At 41.5% G+C, this 15,572-nt stretch overlaps 1 protein-coding gene across 2 annotated transcripts in view; it reads left to right on the top strand.

Moving 5' to 3' along the window:
• The window catches only part of LOC131246401 (F-box protein SKIP16-like), a 30,952-nt gene extending 22,061 nt beyond the window's left edge, over positions 1-8,891 (top strand). For both annotated transcript variants that reach the window (XM_058246504.1, XM_058246503.1), the window contains one exon: positions 8,638-8,891. In XM_058246504.1, coding sequence (XP_058102487.1) covers positions 8,638-8,694 — 57 coding nt within the window. In that variant the 3' untranslated portion in view covers positions 8,695-8,891. The remainder of the gene's footprint in view (positions 1-8,637) is intronic.
• The last annotated feature ends 6,681 nt before the right edge of the window (positions 8,892-15,572 follow it).

The following is a 15,572-nucleotide window of genomic DNA, read 5'->3' as shown; positions in this document are numbered from 1 at the left end:
GTTTAGGAGTGACCGCCTGTGCATACCACGTACCTCTCTTCGCGATTTTCTTATCTGGGAGTTACATTCTGGAGGGATAGTGGGTCATTTCGGTCAAGACAAGACCATTGCCCTAGTTGAGGATAGGTTTCATTGGCCAAGCCTCAAGCGAGACGTGGCCAAAATTATAGGGCAATGTCGTACTTGTCAACTGGCAAAACAAAAGAAACAAAATACAGGATTATATACACCTTTGCCGGTACCATTCATCCCTTGGCAGGACATCAGTATGGACTTCGTGCTTGGACTCCCCAAGACTATTCAGAAACACGATTCCATATTTGTTGTCGTGGACCGTTTCTCTAAAATGGCCCACTTCATTCCTTATTCTAAGACCTCCTATGCATCTCATGTTGTCAAGTTGTTCTTTAATGAGGTCGCCAAACTACATGGGTTACCTAAAACCATAGTGTCTGACCGTGACATACGATTCATGAGTTACTTTTGGAAGACACTATGGCACATAATGAATACTATGCTCCAGTTTTCTTCTGCCTACCACCCTCAGACCGATGGTCAGACTGAGGTGGTTAATAGGAGCCTAGGGAGTTTGCTCAAATGTTTAGTGGGGGAACACACCAGGACATGGGACGTCGTACTACCCATAGTCGAATTTGCATTCAATAGTTCTGTCAATAGGTCCACAGGTCTAAGTCCTTTTGAAGTTGTTACTGGTTATAAACCTAGGAAGCCTATTGATCTTGTCCTTGTGTCTGTCCCATAGGCCATCAGAGTTTGCAGAGTCTTTTGCGCATCACATCCATTCAGTGCATCAAGAAATCAGGCGAAAGATCATTACTAGTAATGAACATTATAAATTTTCTGCAGACCAGTATAAACGTTTCAAGGAATTCAATATAAGAGACTGTGATGGTCCGCATTAGGCCCGAGTGGTATTCTCAGGGAGCCGTTCGTAAATTGCACGCGTGTAGTGCTGGACCCTTTTAAATTATAAAACGAAATGGTCTCAATGCGTATGTGGTAGATCTTCCACCTTCCATAGGAATTAGTTCCACATTCAATGTGAAGGATCTAGTTGCTTTTAAGGGAACCACTGATACTTTGTCCGGCTCTTCGCCCACCCACCCTGATTCCCTAGACCTGTCCTTTGATACATGGCCTCTTCCCGACTTTTCTTCCCAGCCTCTACCTCCCTTACCTAACATTCTCACACCCAGAGAGGAAATAGAGGATATCCTGGACCATCAGATAGTTTCAACGTCGGACAGCGGGTTTTAGAAGTACCCGGTTACATGGAAGTCACGCCCAACTTCAGATAGCACGTGGCTAATTGAGGAGGAGATTCAGAGACTTGATCCTGACATCTTAGAGCGGTTTAGGAGTTTTGTTTCGCCAGTGGCAAAATCTTCGCAGCCGGAGAGAGTTGATGGGGACATCCCACGTGCACGCATGCGCACGCCGCCCCCTATACGCACGAAGACAGAGGGCCCCACCATCGATCTGGATGGATGACAACGTTCAAGGAGGGCCTCCTAGCTTAAAGACAAAGTTTTGGTTTGTCGAAGTGAGTCCGATAGTTAAGAAAAGCCCATCATGGAATCTCATGATCGTGGCCCACTAGTCAGATTTAGATCATATTTTAGGTTTTGCTTATTTATGTTATTTAGAACATCATGAATGCTTTAGATTTCTTTGATTGGTTTTTATTTTGGTTTATTTCATTGCCAAGTAATAGGTTGCGCACATGGCGCGAGTTTTGAGGTATAAGGTTTTCTTATAAATAGGCACCCCTTGTAGTTGTTTTGATTCATTCAAGCTTAATAAAAATTCCTGCTTTATTTTTTTGCTCCTTCGTGAGTTGTGGGAGAATTCAAGTGAGTGTGAAGCCCTCCCTTTTCTAAGTGCTAACTACCGTGGTGTGAAGCCACATCGACCCCGACTCCCCCCATCCTCCCTCATCTCTCTTTTCATCTTCCACCATCCTTCGTACTTCAAATTCGTTTATGGTTGCTACAGATTTCTTCATTGTAGCAGAATTCCAGATTTCGACCTTGCAGGAGGGCTGAAACTTTGACAGAGCACAACGCACTAGCCGTAGCTCGGATCGACCTGAAACTTCGGGGTTTTGGAGCATACCTGTAGCCGACCAGGGCCAAGGAGAGTTTTTTTACAATCATCGCCCCCTCACACGTGCGGCCAGGTACCTGCACATGTGTGAGCGCCCCAGGCCCGTTGTGCACACGCGGGATTGTCTTTTGGCTCAGGTTTTCATTCTCTTTTATCCTCTCATATCTGTTTTTTATAAACCCTAGCCCTAAATTGTGTTTTTCCCTAATTTGTTTGCACCTTTTTTTCACCTTAAGGTTCCTTGGATTGAAATCGGTGTACCCCTTGGGTTAGGGACTGACTTCTGTGCATATGTGGCTGATTATTACTTATCATCGAGTGTCATTTGGTTCATAATTTTACTGATCCAGTCCTAGCCCGTGTATGCCTAGACCCATGCCGATTCCCCTTGTTGAATACTTGAGCTTTTGTGTGGGATGTGGAATTTTCTGTGATTGTTTCTGAACTTAGTATAATCTAACGCCTAAGATCTTGCATAACATGTTTATTTTCCATGTCCTGCATCATATGTCATTATTGTAACTTGAGAATTTAGGATACCTTGTGGAAGGAATGGACATCCATTCCTTACTTTCTTCTCTATCTTGGGTATGTGTTTTATATATGATACAGTGATGTATGTTCTTATTGTAAACTTGAGAATACCTTGTGGAAGCAATGGATATGCATCCCTTCCCTCTTATTTTATCATAGGCATGTGATTTTTCCTTAGATCTTGCAAAATGTCGCTCCTTGATTTCCATTTGTGCACGGTTCCCCTTTCCGATAGTTGTTGCATTCCTACTTGACATTTGATTGAGCCGTTTGGAACTACATCGCTGATGTGGCCTGATTTGTGCCATGGCAACTGTGGATCAGGCTGTGTAGCATAAGAGATTGTGACGACGACTGGGCGATTACGTTAGTGGCAAATTTGAGAAAACACTCTCGATGAAAACCTGAATAATGTCAACAAGACATAAACGTCAACCTCAAAAATGAGAGATTTTGCCAAAGAGTAGCAAGAATCAATCGTGTTCCTTCAATTTATGTACTGGAAATTGACAATATAACTTAGCAAGAAAAATCATAATATTCAATAATCAAAACCCTAGGGATTACATATTTATTAGCCATAGTAACTTGCTCCCCAAGTTAGCTTAAACTTTAAGAAAACCTCGGTTTATGAACCCTAGTTGGTTTCTACCTAGCTTCTTTGTTGTTTGCTTGTTTTCTGTTTTTGAGTTGCCCTGGCTCCCTTTAATATATATGCATTCTTCAAAAGAAAAAATAAAAATAATAAATAAGAACCATCATCATCATCCAAGTGTTGTTGGAAATTCAATCAAACACAAGGCCACACGTGTGATTGAGGGCCTATATTTGGATTTCATGTGTGATTATGATATGTGTGGGCGTGCCAGAGTCTACTCGACTCAATGTTTGATTGAACGCCGGTGCCCTCCACGTTGAGTCAAACTGATTAGAGACTGGACGCAGGATCCATCTATTCTCTCAACTGCCGGTTGTGATCACCGATCAGGCCATTTGTGAAAGGGTAGGGGTTAGCCCTTCCAAATGGATACTTTTTGCCTTGTGTCTAAGGACTTGTTCATTCAACAGTACATTCGCAACACACTTCTTAAAAGAATGAAGATGAACAAATAAATTAAAATGGTTGAACAGTCCCATTAATTAAATATGTGGCCCATTACAATCAACAAAGTATTGAAAACAACATAAAGAAATAAGCAATCGAGAGATAAAAACCTAACCCATCTGTTAGAACAGATGATTAAGGCGAATGGTTAGTAGGATGTGACCGGATAGGTGTGATCACCTAAGTAAGAAGTCAGTTGATCAGGATCCAATAACTTAGGGTTGTGGACATTTAATCTAATCCTACGGTACTATAGCAATGGACACTAGACAGTAGCGAGAATGCTAAAACTAAGTTGGGCTATGCTAAGATAAAAAACAATAAATGAAAGATAAGTTGAAAAGTAGATAGGTGTGTTTGGCGTAAGGCCTCGAGCTCTTCTTCATTTGCTCCTTTTATAGCTTGTCGAGGTGTTAAAACCCTCGATGTGTTTCCTTGCTGATCCTGGATCCTCCACATTTACGATATGCCATTCCGAATAGGAAGGACTCCAGATAGATCCGTAACCGTTGACTTTTTGGATCTCTTCTCGTAGTTGATCCCTTTATGGGAGATCTTTGTGGCCCATTAATCGAAATCGGGGTCAATTAGGGGAACCTTTAGGGTTGATCCCGGACCTGAAATCGATCATGGCCATGCATTTGGATGGTCTCTTCGTCTCTTCCGATCGAGGTGTTGGACGGACCGAATCCACCTGATATTGATCTGTCATCGGAAATGGGTTGGATCAAATCTTTCATCGAGCTCTCCCATTCTTTTAATTTCGATTAATGTACGGCTTAGGATCCAATCTGGTTGATGTCCATTCTCTCTTGATTTGGGTCCGAACCATAACTAGATTTGCTTGGATAAGGGCACGATCTTCGGATATTTCGAACCTTCTGAAACGTCGCAGATTCTCCAAACGTCTTTGGAAAGATCTCCCATTTTGGAAGGACTGTGAGAGATGGCCTCGCCGAGTGTATCATAGCCAAATCTGTGACAAGATACGTTCTCTCGACGGGTCTTTTGTAGATGTGTTGGGCATGCTGCCTCATTAATTAGCATGTTAATCATGGTCACGTGTCATCTGTCGGTTTCCTCCTCTAAAGGCACGCATATGGGTTTGTGCCTCCACATTAATACCAGAATGCATGACATTGAAAGAAGATCAAAATGAAGATACTCCCGAGTGTGAATAGGATTTCTGCCAGTATTAATTATGTAGTGCCAACACGTGGCGGCTTCTCATTAGTCCACATCAGGGTGCCGAAAATGGGTGTAAACACTAAGCCTTATCCCAATTTTCAACTAATTGGAGTTGGCTACATGAATCTTTTTCCATCATTCCATGCTATTAAAGGCCATAACATCAGTTCTTTTCTTGCTACCTCCACCCATGTCCTTTCGGGCCTTTCCCTTGCCCTCTTAAAGCCTTCAACTTGTACCAACTCACTCCTAATTGGGGCAGTTCTTGGTCTCCGTTGCACAAGAGCAAACCATGTCAATCTACTTTTCCTCAACTTATTACCTATTGGTGCTACTTGTAAGTTCCCTTGAATGCATCCATTTCTAATTTTATCCTTCCCCGTCTTGCCACTCATCCATCTCAACATCCTCATTTCAGCTACAATCGTCCTATGAACTGTTCATTAACTAACTGCCTAACATTATGTCATTTACAGCATGGCTGGTCCTTAGCTATCCTATAAAATTCCCCTTTCAATATGAGTGGCATACGGCAATCGCATAAAACTCCAGACGCGCATCTCCATTTCTTTTGCCCAGCTTGAATTCTATGTCAACATCCTTCTCAATCTGTATTCTCGTTAATTATCTGCCCAAATTATCCAAAGTGATCATTTTGGGAAACTTCTTAGTCAACAATGTTAGCTAATTCCTCGTTTTAGTCGGGTCGTTGTCTCAGCGTCCCTTTTGTTGTTGCTTCAGCCTTCCTTTGTTGTTGACTTTTGGTTGTTGTTTGCTATTGTTTTTCACTTTTAATAAAAGTTTTGTTATCCTTCAAAAAAAATAAAAAATTACATCCAATACGCCTTGTTTTAGGCCGATTAATTTTAAATTCTTTTGATTCTAAAGCACCCCTCCATAAATGTAGCTTTGCGTTTACACCTTCACTCTCATCAATCAAAACTATGTCATCTGCAAACAATGACATCATGAGATCTCTTCCCGCAAACTCTTGGCGAGTTTTGTCGGTCCTAAGCCCGAATAAAGGAGGAGGGTTACATTAGGTTGGTAGCCGGCGTCAAACTTATGCCATAAGTTTCATCATATATATATATATATATATATATATATATATAGGGAAAAGGTACTATGCGCTCGACCTCACGATAAGCTCCCGTGAAGTCGAGTTGTGTGGGCCCCACCGTGATGTGTGTCGACCATCAACACCGTGCATTTGATGGGTCCCGTCTAAATTATGGGATATCCCAAAAATCAGCTGTATACGGAACTCAGGTGGACCATACCATCTAAAATCATGTGAAGACACCGTTAAAACATATAAAAGCACTTGGTGGGGCCCACCTGAGTTTTGAATGCTGCTGAAACTTGGTCTGAACCCTCATCCAAGTGGGACACGCATAATGGATGGGCTGGATTTGCAAACCACATCTCGGTGGACCCAAAAAATTATTATGAATGTTTTAATGGTGCACGGCCCCTCCCCACTTGTGTGTGTGGTGTGGCCCACACAAGTCACGGATTGACTTGATTTTTGAGACCTAGCCCCACGATGGAATGGTGCATCTGACTGATGGGGTAGATGTTCGAAACGCATCACGGTGGGGCCCACACAGCTCGACCTCATGGGACGGACTCGTGAGGTCGAGTGCATAGTACCTTTTCCCATATATATATATATATATATATATATATATATATATACACACACACACACACACACACACACACACACACACCTGCGAACCAGTTCGTACGTACGTACTACATACGAACTTTTTTGAGAACCCATCATACCTGATGTGGATCCAAAATTTGAACCGTTCATGTGAAGCAGAACCTCGTGAAACCCCTCGGGCCCAAGTTTTACTTTGATCTAAAACTTTGATGGCCCATGCAAAATGAAAACAGTTTCCTCCCTTGATTTGCATTTCTCTTTGCTATGGCCCACCAGAGTTTTAGATCAAGATGAAAATTTGTCACATGAGGTTTCATGGGATTCCACATCACATGGACCGTTCAGATTAGACACCCATGACACGTGTGCAAAGGTGCGCACGTGCATAGGTGCACAGGGGAGCATGACTCTATATATATATATATATATATAAAACTAATATAGATGTGTGATCCACTAAGATCAGACCAATATTATTTATCAGCCTTTTGGTGATCATAGCATGATGGTAGAGTGGGCCCCGATCCACTGGATCAAAGATGTCGCGATCTTGGCCCTCCATACTAGGCCAAAGTGTCCCTGTCATACTCTTCGGGTTTGAGAAAACTTGCCCTTGAGTTATGCTTCCTAGGGATCTTCATTTGGTTTGCAAAAATACATAGAGTTTCATGTACAAATGAAAGCTTGTCATTTTGAAGCTGTCCATTTGTGGCCTCCAAATGTTTTTTTGTAAAAAACAAAAACTTCTAATGGTCCACATCGGAAATCAAGTAAGGGCCTGTTTGGATTCACGTATAAGGGTGTATTGTATTGTATTCGGGTACTGTTCATGTATGCGTTGAATGGTTTTTGGAATACATCCAAATCAACATGCCATTAATCAATGTTTGGATAGGAGGTATTGTTCGGGCAAGTATACAACTTCTTGTACAGATCAATGTTTGGATACAACGTATTAGGCGTGCGTATTGTACAATCAATCTGGCATCATTTTCCAGCTGAATTTTCAGATCAACCTCCTTTTCTGGCTGAGTTTTTAGCCTATCATCTGTTAAAAAAAATCAAAGCTGAGAATGTAAGGAATGTTGATGATGGAATCGAACTCTGAAAACCAAAAACCATTAAAAGAAAGAGTGCAAAAGAGATCAAAGAGGGTCTGAAAGAAAATGAAGAAGAAGGAGACAAACTTGTTTGAATCTGATTTTCAGATGTTCTTTTCAAGATCAAAGATCAGAACAAGCAGTACAACAAATAAATAAACCTAAAAGAGAACGTTCAATCTCAGTCGTTCCCTATTTCTTGTATTTTTTTTTCCTTCTAAAACTCACATGTCAAAAAAGACGGAAAAAGCAGCAACTGATTTCAAAAACATATAGCAAAAGGAGAAGAAAAACAAAAGAGATGGGCTTTCTTCTTCTTCTTGCTAGATTTGAAGAACAAAAACAGCACAATCCGATCCTATTCACCAACAAGAGATGGGAAGAAGAGATTTGAAGGAGAAGAAGAAAAACTATTTGAGTTTCAGCTGTTTTCTTTTTTCTCAGAGAGAGGAACTCCTTTTTGGAAGAGATAGGCATGAAAACCGGCGAAAATACAGCGCATTGAATAGGCTGTATAGATGGCAGACATGTACGTCTGACGTTGTGTACAATGGCTGCGTTTTTTTGGTTCCGCGCTGTATTCGCGCGCATGGTTTTCCACGGTCTTTAACTCCAAACCAAACACCGTATATGTCACATCAAGCCCTTTAATACCGTACAATACACCCTAAAATGTGAATCCAAACAGGCCCTAAGGATAATCCTATTAATCAGATGCTTAGATTAGTCAATCAGGATTGCTTTTGCACCATGGGCCACACGTAGTAGGGCTACGACTTGGATGGTGTGGATTTACTGGCCACACATCCAACTGGCTGGTTATTTTATCAAAATAAAAATCAAAACCTGCTTACAAATTGCATTTGTTAGATCCTGTTTTACTGAGACATTGATTGTTTGGCTCTAAGGTTGGAGGACCCCAAAGGAAGACACTTTCATGTGGAGGTGGCCCAGTTTCCCCTTGAAGTGCCGGAGTATATCTTCTGATCAGATGGTCGGTATGCTAAGTTACCCAAATTCCCTCACAACAGTAATTCATTCTCTGCTTATGACCATGTGCAGCTACGGTGTGAGTTGAAAAATTGATATCCTATCCGCATGTGATGTATGTATGGTGAACTCTTTCAAATGCTATTTCACTTAAAATCAGAAATTACATGTCGCTATTGGGCTGGGAAATACTCACCATGCAGACTGCGATCAATCCACAGTTGGGCCCGCCAGATGGATTGCCTGGATTTTGGTAATTGCAGTGTCCAGTGCCCCTTTTGGGTGTCAGGCAAAGAACCAGGAACCTCAGCATGAATGTTGAAACAAGGAACCAAACTCCCATGATAGCTCACCACCACTTTCAAAAAATGGCTGAGGACTCATCCTACTCGCATGTGGTACTCTATCCAGATCATCCCATTGTGGGGCACTGTGTGAATGGAGCAGATCTCTAAATTTTTAACAATCTAGCAATCATAGTCATCCAATTGATGGATGAGGATGTTTTCCTTTAAATGGTGAGGTCCAAATTTGAAGGGAAAATCAGATGGCTACTAGTGTAATTCTTCTGTGTATCTATGCAGTTTTGGACCTCCCAATTGGCTCTGAAAAAGAATCTAAAGATGCCAACATGGGAACTTTGTGGGGCATCTGAGTGGTGAATACTGTAGCCAATACAGGAGATGGCTAGGCCCAATATCAGGTGGGCCACCCTTATATGCATAGGATGGATGGTTTTTTTTTTTAAGAGTATCCAAATGGCCTACATTCAGCTTACAGGTGGCTCACTTGATGAGTTGCCCACCTGATTTTAATGGAATATTATTTAGATGTTAACATAATTCAGTTAATACTTTTATACTCAATTTTTTAAATCATTTAGTAATTTGTAATAAATATTTTATTTTCAGCCAGGTTTTCTTGATGATACTGTGAGAAAAAACAAAAACCCCCCCAAAAAAAAAAAAACTCAAAATCTGAAAATCAGAAAATCTCTATTTGTCACTATGCCAGCAACCACATGTTCTGGATTGTCCAGTATTCATATTTTCTAATAATAATTAATTTAAATATTAATAATATTTTTTTTAGTTCAATTATTGAGGTCTCAAGTCTAGCCGGTTGGACCACATGTTATGGTCCACCCACCTGATTACTTCCAAATTTATTGACTGAATGCGATGTCCCGCCCTTCTAGCAGGTTGGCCCATCATCAGGATCACCTAATGTAAAAATCAGCCCATCTATTAATCAGGTGGGCCACACCATGGAAAATATTGTCTGGCCATTGCTAAATGGTAAAATACAAGTGTGGCTCTCTCAATGAGTTGGATGTAGTTGATTTCTACACAAGGCAATCCTCATAGTACGCCCAACCTAATGCAGTAGTTGATTTTTGGGGCATGAGTTCAAACATAGTCAGATAATCAAATAAGCTTCATGATATATCTGGAACTGGAACACATAATATAGACAATCTGATTTGAATTATATGCTATGTATTGCAATTTCTAAGCGGTCGTGTATCATCCTTCACACTATGCAAGAGCATCAAAGTTTGCAATACTGACAAGTTGGGCTTCAAATAATTAGGCCGGGGGGTACAGGTCACTAATAAGGCACGGTTGTCTCCTTCTTTGCATGTATGTGGAACGCATCTGAATCCCTCTAATCTAGGCTCCACGTCGTCCTCCTCTAGCTGTTTTCTTGATTAGTTGTAAAAAATGGATAACATGTAAAGTTGTACCTTACTTTATTTAGATTGTTGATCTTAAAAGATAGGATTTGACAGCTGGTATAATAATATAGATCCTAAACTATAGGATCTTAAACTTGTATATATATATATATGTATACATGAACAATACAAAAAACTCAAGTAAATTTTCCACAAATCACGAAATCTATTATGGTATCAAAGCCATCCAACCTCCTATAGACCGATCCCCTTTCTTCTCTAGTATCTTCCTCCTACTACAATGGCGTCGACCAACTCCTCTCTCTAACTCAGCCTCTTCCAACTAGAACTGGACTCTCTCTCAGACTACTCAAGCTAGTTCAACTCTTCCTACCCTTAAGATCACTAGCATCAAGCTGCCCTGAGAAAACTACCTAGTTTGGCGTGCAACCTTGCTTCCAATCTTCAATAGTCATGTTCTTACGGGCTATTAAGATGGCTCTATCCCTCCTCCCAGTCAAAAACTTCCCAACAGCACTCCCAACCCTCAATATTTTGAGTGGTTTCGCATGGATCAGCTCATCATGAGCTGACTCTTCACCACTCTCTCTGAGCCTCTCCTTGCTTTTGTCATCAATCATCGTACTTCTCATACTCTTTGAAGCTCTCTTGCAAAGATGTTCTCTGCTGAAACTTCTACTCGTGAACCACACCTTCGTCGCCTCCTAAAAAATATCGTCAAAGAGTGGGAAGGGTGGGAAGAGTTGAACTAGCTTGAGTAGTTTGAGAGAGTCTGGTTCTGGTTGGAAGAGGTTGAGTTAGTGAGAGAGGAGTCGGTCAATGCCATTGTAGTAGGAGGAAGAAAATACTAGAGAAGAAAGGGGATCGGTCTATGGGAGGTCGGATGGCTCTGATACCATAACAGACTTTGTGATTTGTGGAAAACTTGCTTGAGTTTTCTATAGTTTAGGAAAACAGATATATAAGTTTGAGATCCTATAGTTTAGGATACATAATGTTATAACAGCTATCAGATCCTATCTTTTAGGATCAACAATCTAAGTAAGGTAAGATACAGCTTTATATGATTTTATGTTACCCGTTTTTTTCAAAGTAATTAAGGAAACAACTAGAGAAAGAGGACATGTATGAGAGCCGAGACTCGAGGGATTCGGATGCATTTTGCATACATGCAGAGAAGTGATAGCTCTATCTTGGATTATTTCCAAAAGATCCGCTCGATTGCTGATCGTCTTATCTTCATTAACCAACCTTTTAGTGATTCTGAAGTATTTAATTACATTCTTGTCAGTTTATCTAGTGAATGTCTTCAGTTTGTCACGACTAAGGTGCACAAGGATAGCTTTAATGCGCTCAATAGCCTATTATTGAGTCATGAGTCATAGCTTGAGCATTTTTAGGCCAAGACTAACTCCAAATGTGAAGTGTTAATTCTCAAGGCCACCTATCCTCCTCTACCTCTCGCCTCAACAATTCCAAACCTAAAAACCGCCCTCAGTACTCCTCTCCTTACCCTCAATTTTTCTCACCACAATATCCCTACTTTCATGAAATGGAGATGCAGTTTCCCCACTTTGCAAGTCTTCGCCCCTCCGGTGGTCGCTTTTCCTCCTCGCGCCTTACCTTACACTGACAAATGCAACATGAGCTCATGGGGCCACATACCACCCTCTGTTAGATTTGTAATGGTGTTGGTCACACCGCACCGGACTGCCCTCATCGCCTTGATCAGTCCTACAAACTGCAAATGCAGGCCTATGCAGCCATGACAGCTCATGTGCACGACCCGACATAGTATCCAAATTTTGGAGCAACCTGTCATGTTATGAGAGTCACTTTCTGCAATTTACTTTGTATGCAAGCGATAATCAGGTCAATGTGGGCAATGGCATTGGTATTGAAATTCGTAGCATTGGTAACATGTCCCTCCATATTAATTCTTCTTCTTTTCATCTTCCTAGAGGTCTTCATGTTCATTCCATTCGCAAAAACTTTCTTTTTGTATCTCAATTTACTAAAGAACATAATGCCTTTTTTGAGTTCCATTCATTGGGTTTTTTAGTTAAGGATTGTCAGACGGAGAATATCTTAGCTCGAGGACTGATTAAGGACAATATATATCAGTTTGATGGCCCATCATCTCCTACGCTCCAGGGTAGCAAGGCTCACATGGGGATTTTTTATTTTTATTTTTTTCACGCACTCTGGCACCAAAGTTGGATTTCACAACCTTGGGTACTTGAACCTATGACCTCGTGGTGAAACTCTTGTGAGTCTACCACCAAGACAATTCATGGTATGCTGTACATGTTCGCAATCTCAACTGTTGTTTGTTAGTACCAGCTGAAACTGGTACATGTCACCCACGATACTGGCTTCCATCCGCTTTGATCCGGTATGGCCCACCTTTGCACAAAAGTAGGGGGCAACCTATATTCCTAAGCAGTGTTTGCTGGTTCGTTAGGTTGAGTCGGTGCTAGCGGAGTCATGTGAGGCCCACCATGATGTGTCCAGTCCACCCATTCATTAGACGCACCCCCATGTTTGGCTGCCCAGAAATCGGGCCACCAAAAAATCATATCGAGTAGGACTTCACCAGCTCAATATAGGATAGAGAGATCCAAGATGCCCCTCTCTCTCAGTAGCTGAAACCTTTGTGGGCCGACCAAAATGTCCATGTGAAATCCATTCTGTCCATCAGTTTTCCAAGCTTATTTTAAAAATTAATCAAATTTGAAGCAGATCAAAATGGATGGATGACATGGATAAAACAACATACAACACAGTGGGCCCCACAGAGCCCCTTTCCTGCAAAAGAAGTTCCTGTGCTGGGAACCCAGGTGGGGCCCACTGTGATGTTTGTGAGAAATCCACCCCGTCCATCAATTTTGTAAGTTCATTTTCTCAAGTGGGCCGAAAACGTGAGAATTGAACGTCCACAATTGAAATATTCATGGGGCTACAGAAGTTTTGAATCATACTAATATGTTTGTTTTCAGTTCATCATAGTAGGAATGACGTTATGAACGGTATGGATAGCATGTAAACATCACTGTCCAACCCTGAAGATTTCAACGGTAGGAAATCTCCTAACCTCTTTTTTCCTTTAGTACGGCTCACTTGAGTCTTTGATCCTGTTCACTTTTGGTGTCGTACCCTAAAATGAGCTCAAAAAACAGATGGACGGGATGGATTTCTCACAAATATCACAGTGGACCCCACATAAGTTTCCACCGCAGGAACTTGCGAAAGGCTTTTGCAGAAATCCGAGTCGCTACTCCGCAGGTGGCTGGTGGTCGGTGCTATGTGGGCCCATCATAATGTATGTGTTTCATTTATGCCGTTCGTCCATTTTTACATATCATTTTATGACTTGATCCAAAAATGAGAGGGATATAATCTCAGGTGGACCACACCACAGGAAAACGATAGTGATTGGATATCCACCATCAAAATCCTCCTAAGGTACACTGTACTGTCTGTTCATTAGGTCGTACATACCTTTATGAAGGGAAAAAACAAAGATCAGCTTATCCAAAACTTTAATGGCCCCCAAAAAAATTGTCGACATTCATTCAACACTATTTCGTGTAATGTGGTCCGCTTGAGATTGTGACATACCTCATTTTTTGTCTCATTCCTTAAAATGATCTAGAAAATGTTCGGTGGCCCCACCATGATATATGTGTTTCATCCATGCCGTACATCTATTTTTCCAGATCATTTTATGATATAATACTAAAAATGAGGTATATCCCAATCTCAATGGACCACATTACAGGAAACAGTGTTGAACGAGCGTCAATGATTAAAAATCTTTTGGGGGCCATAAAAGTTTTGGACCAAGCTGATTTATGTTTTTTCCCATAATCTTGGCCTGTATGACCTAATAACAGATTTGGATGTCAAATAAACAGTACAGTGGGCCTTAGGAGGATTTTAATGGTGGATATCCAATCACTATTGTTTTCCTGTGGTGTGTTCCACTGGGATTTATATCCCTCTCATTTTTGGGATCAAGCCCTAAAATGATATGTAAAAATGGATTAATTGAACGGATGAAACAAATACATCATGGTGGGGCCTCCATAGCACCTACCACCAGCCACCGGGGTGGTGGCAGGGGGAGTAGCCAATCCGTTTCTGTCCGTCTCTAGCTACGTCCTGGTACAGGTAGAATCCAATCCGCGCCGACCTCAAGGTCCTCATCATCCTCCCCTACCGTTACATGGGGACCAAAATACGTGGTAGTCAGGTTTCGTGCCGTAAACCTTACGTCTATTTTTAAAATATTTTAATCGTTGGTTTGTTTACAATCATTTTAAAGAAGTCGATTGATAGCTGGCAGAGTATGATAAAACCATATGCATCCACACAAGACTCGAACAAATCCGACGGTGGGGATTGAACTGATTGCCTACAGCTGCTTGTATGGGATATATGACCGACGACTCTTGTTTACAATGGTTGTGGATTAGGTGAGGCAGGGGTAACAACTTAGTGGGTGAGGCCCTGACTATGGGGCCCACCTTAATGTATGTGCTGTATGTCCGCGCCATCCATCAGTTTTGACAGCTCATTTTTGGGCAGGGTCGATAAAATGAGCCAGATCCAAATCTCAGGTGGACCATACCACGCGAAAATAGTGGAGATTAAACGGTCATCATTAAAAACTTCTTAGGGTTCACTGTAATGTTTGTTTGCCATCTAACCTGTTGATAAGGTCACACAGACCTGGATGAAGGAAAAACACAGCTATCAGATTGATTGAAAAAAAAATTGTGGCCTCAGGAGGTTTTTAATAGTTGAAATTCGATCCTAACGTGTGGCCCACCAAAGATTTGGATCTCCCTCATTTCTGGGACTGTTTTCCAAAATGAGCTGGAAAAATGGATGGACGGCTTGGATATAAAAAATACATCGAGGTCAGCTTCAACAAGGCTTCAACGGTGGACATTTTCTGTTCCTACTGTTTCATTTGGTATGGCCCACCTGAGTTTTGGATCTATCTTATTTTTATAATCTTGATCTATTGTGGTCTTTCAAAATAGATGGACTAAGTGGAATTTTCACGGACATGTCTGTGGGCCCACAGCCCCGGGCACAGGTATATCTGTGAGCCCGAATCGGATTGCCTGTGACCCGGACTGGGAG

The sequence above is a fragment of the Magnolia sinica genome, chromosome 5, assembly GCF_029962835.1.
Source record: "Magnolia sinica isolate HGM2019 chromosome 5, MsV1, whole genome shotgun sequence".
Taxonomy (NCBI): domain Eukaryota; kingdom Viridiplantae; phylum Streptophyta; class Magnoliopsida; order Magnoliales; family Magnoliaceae; genus Magnolia; species Magnolia sinica.
The sequence above is the reverse complement of the archived record's forward strand: the minus strand, read 5'-3'. Positions and strand labels throughout refer to the sequence as shown.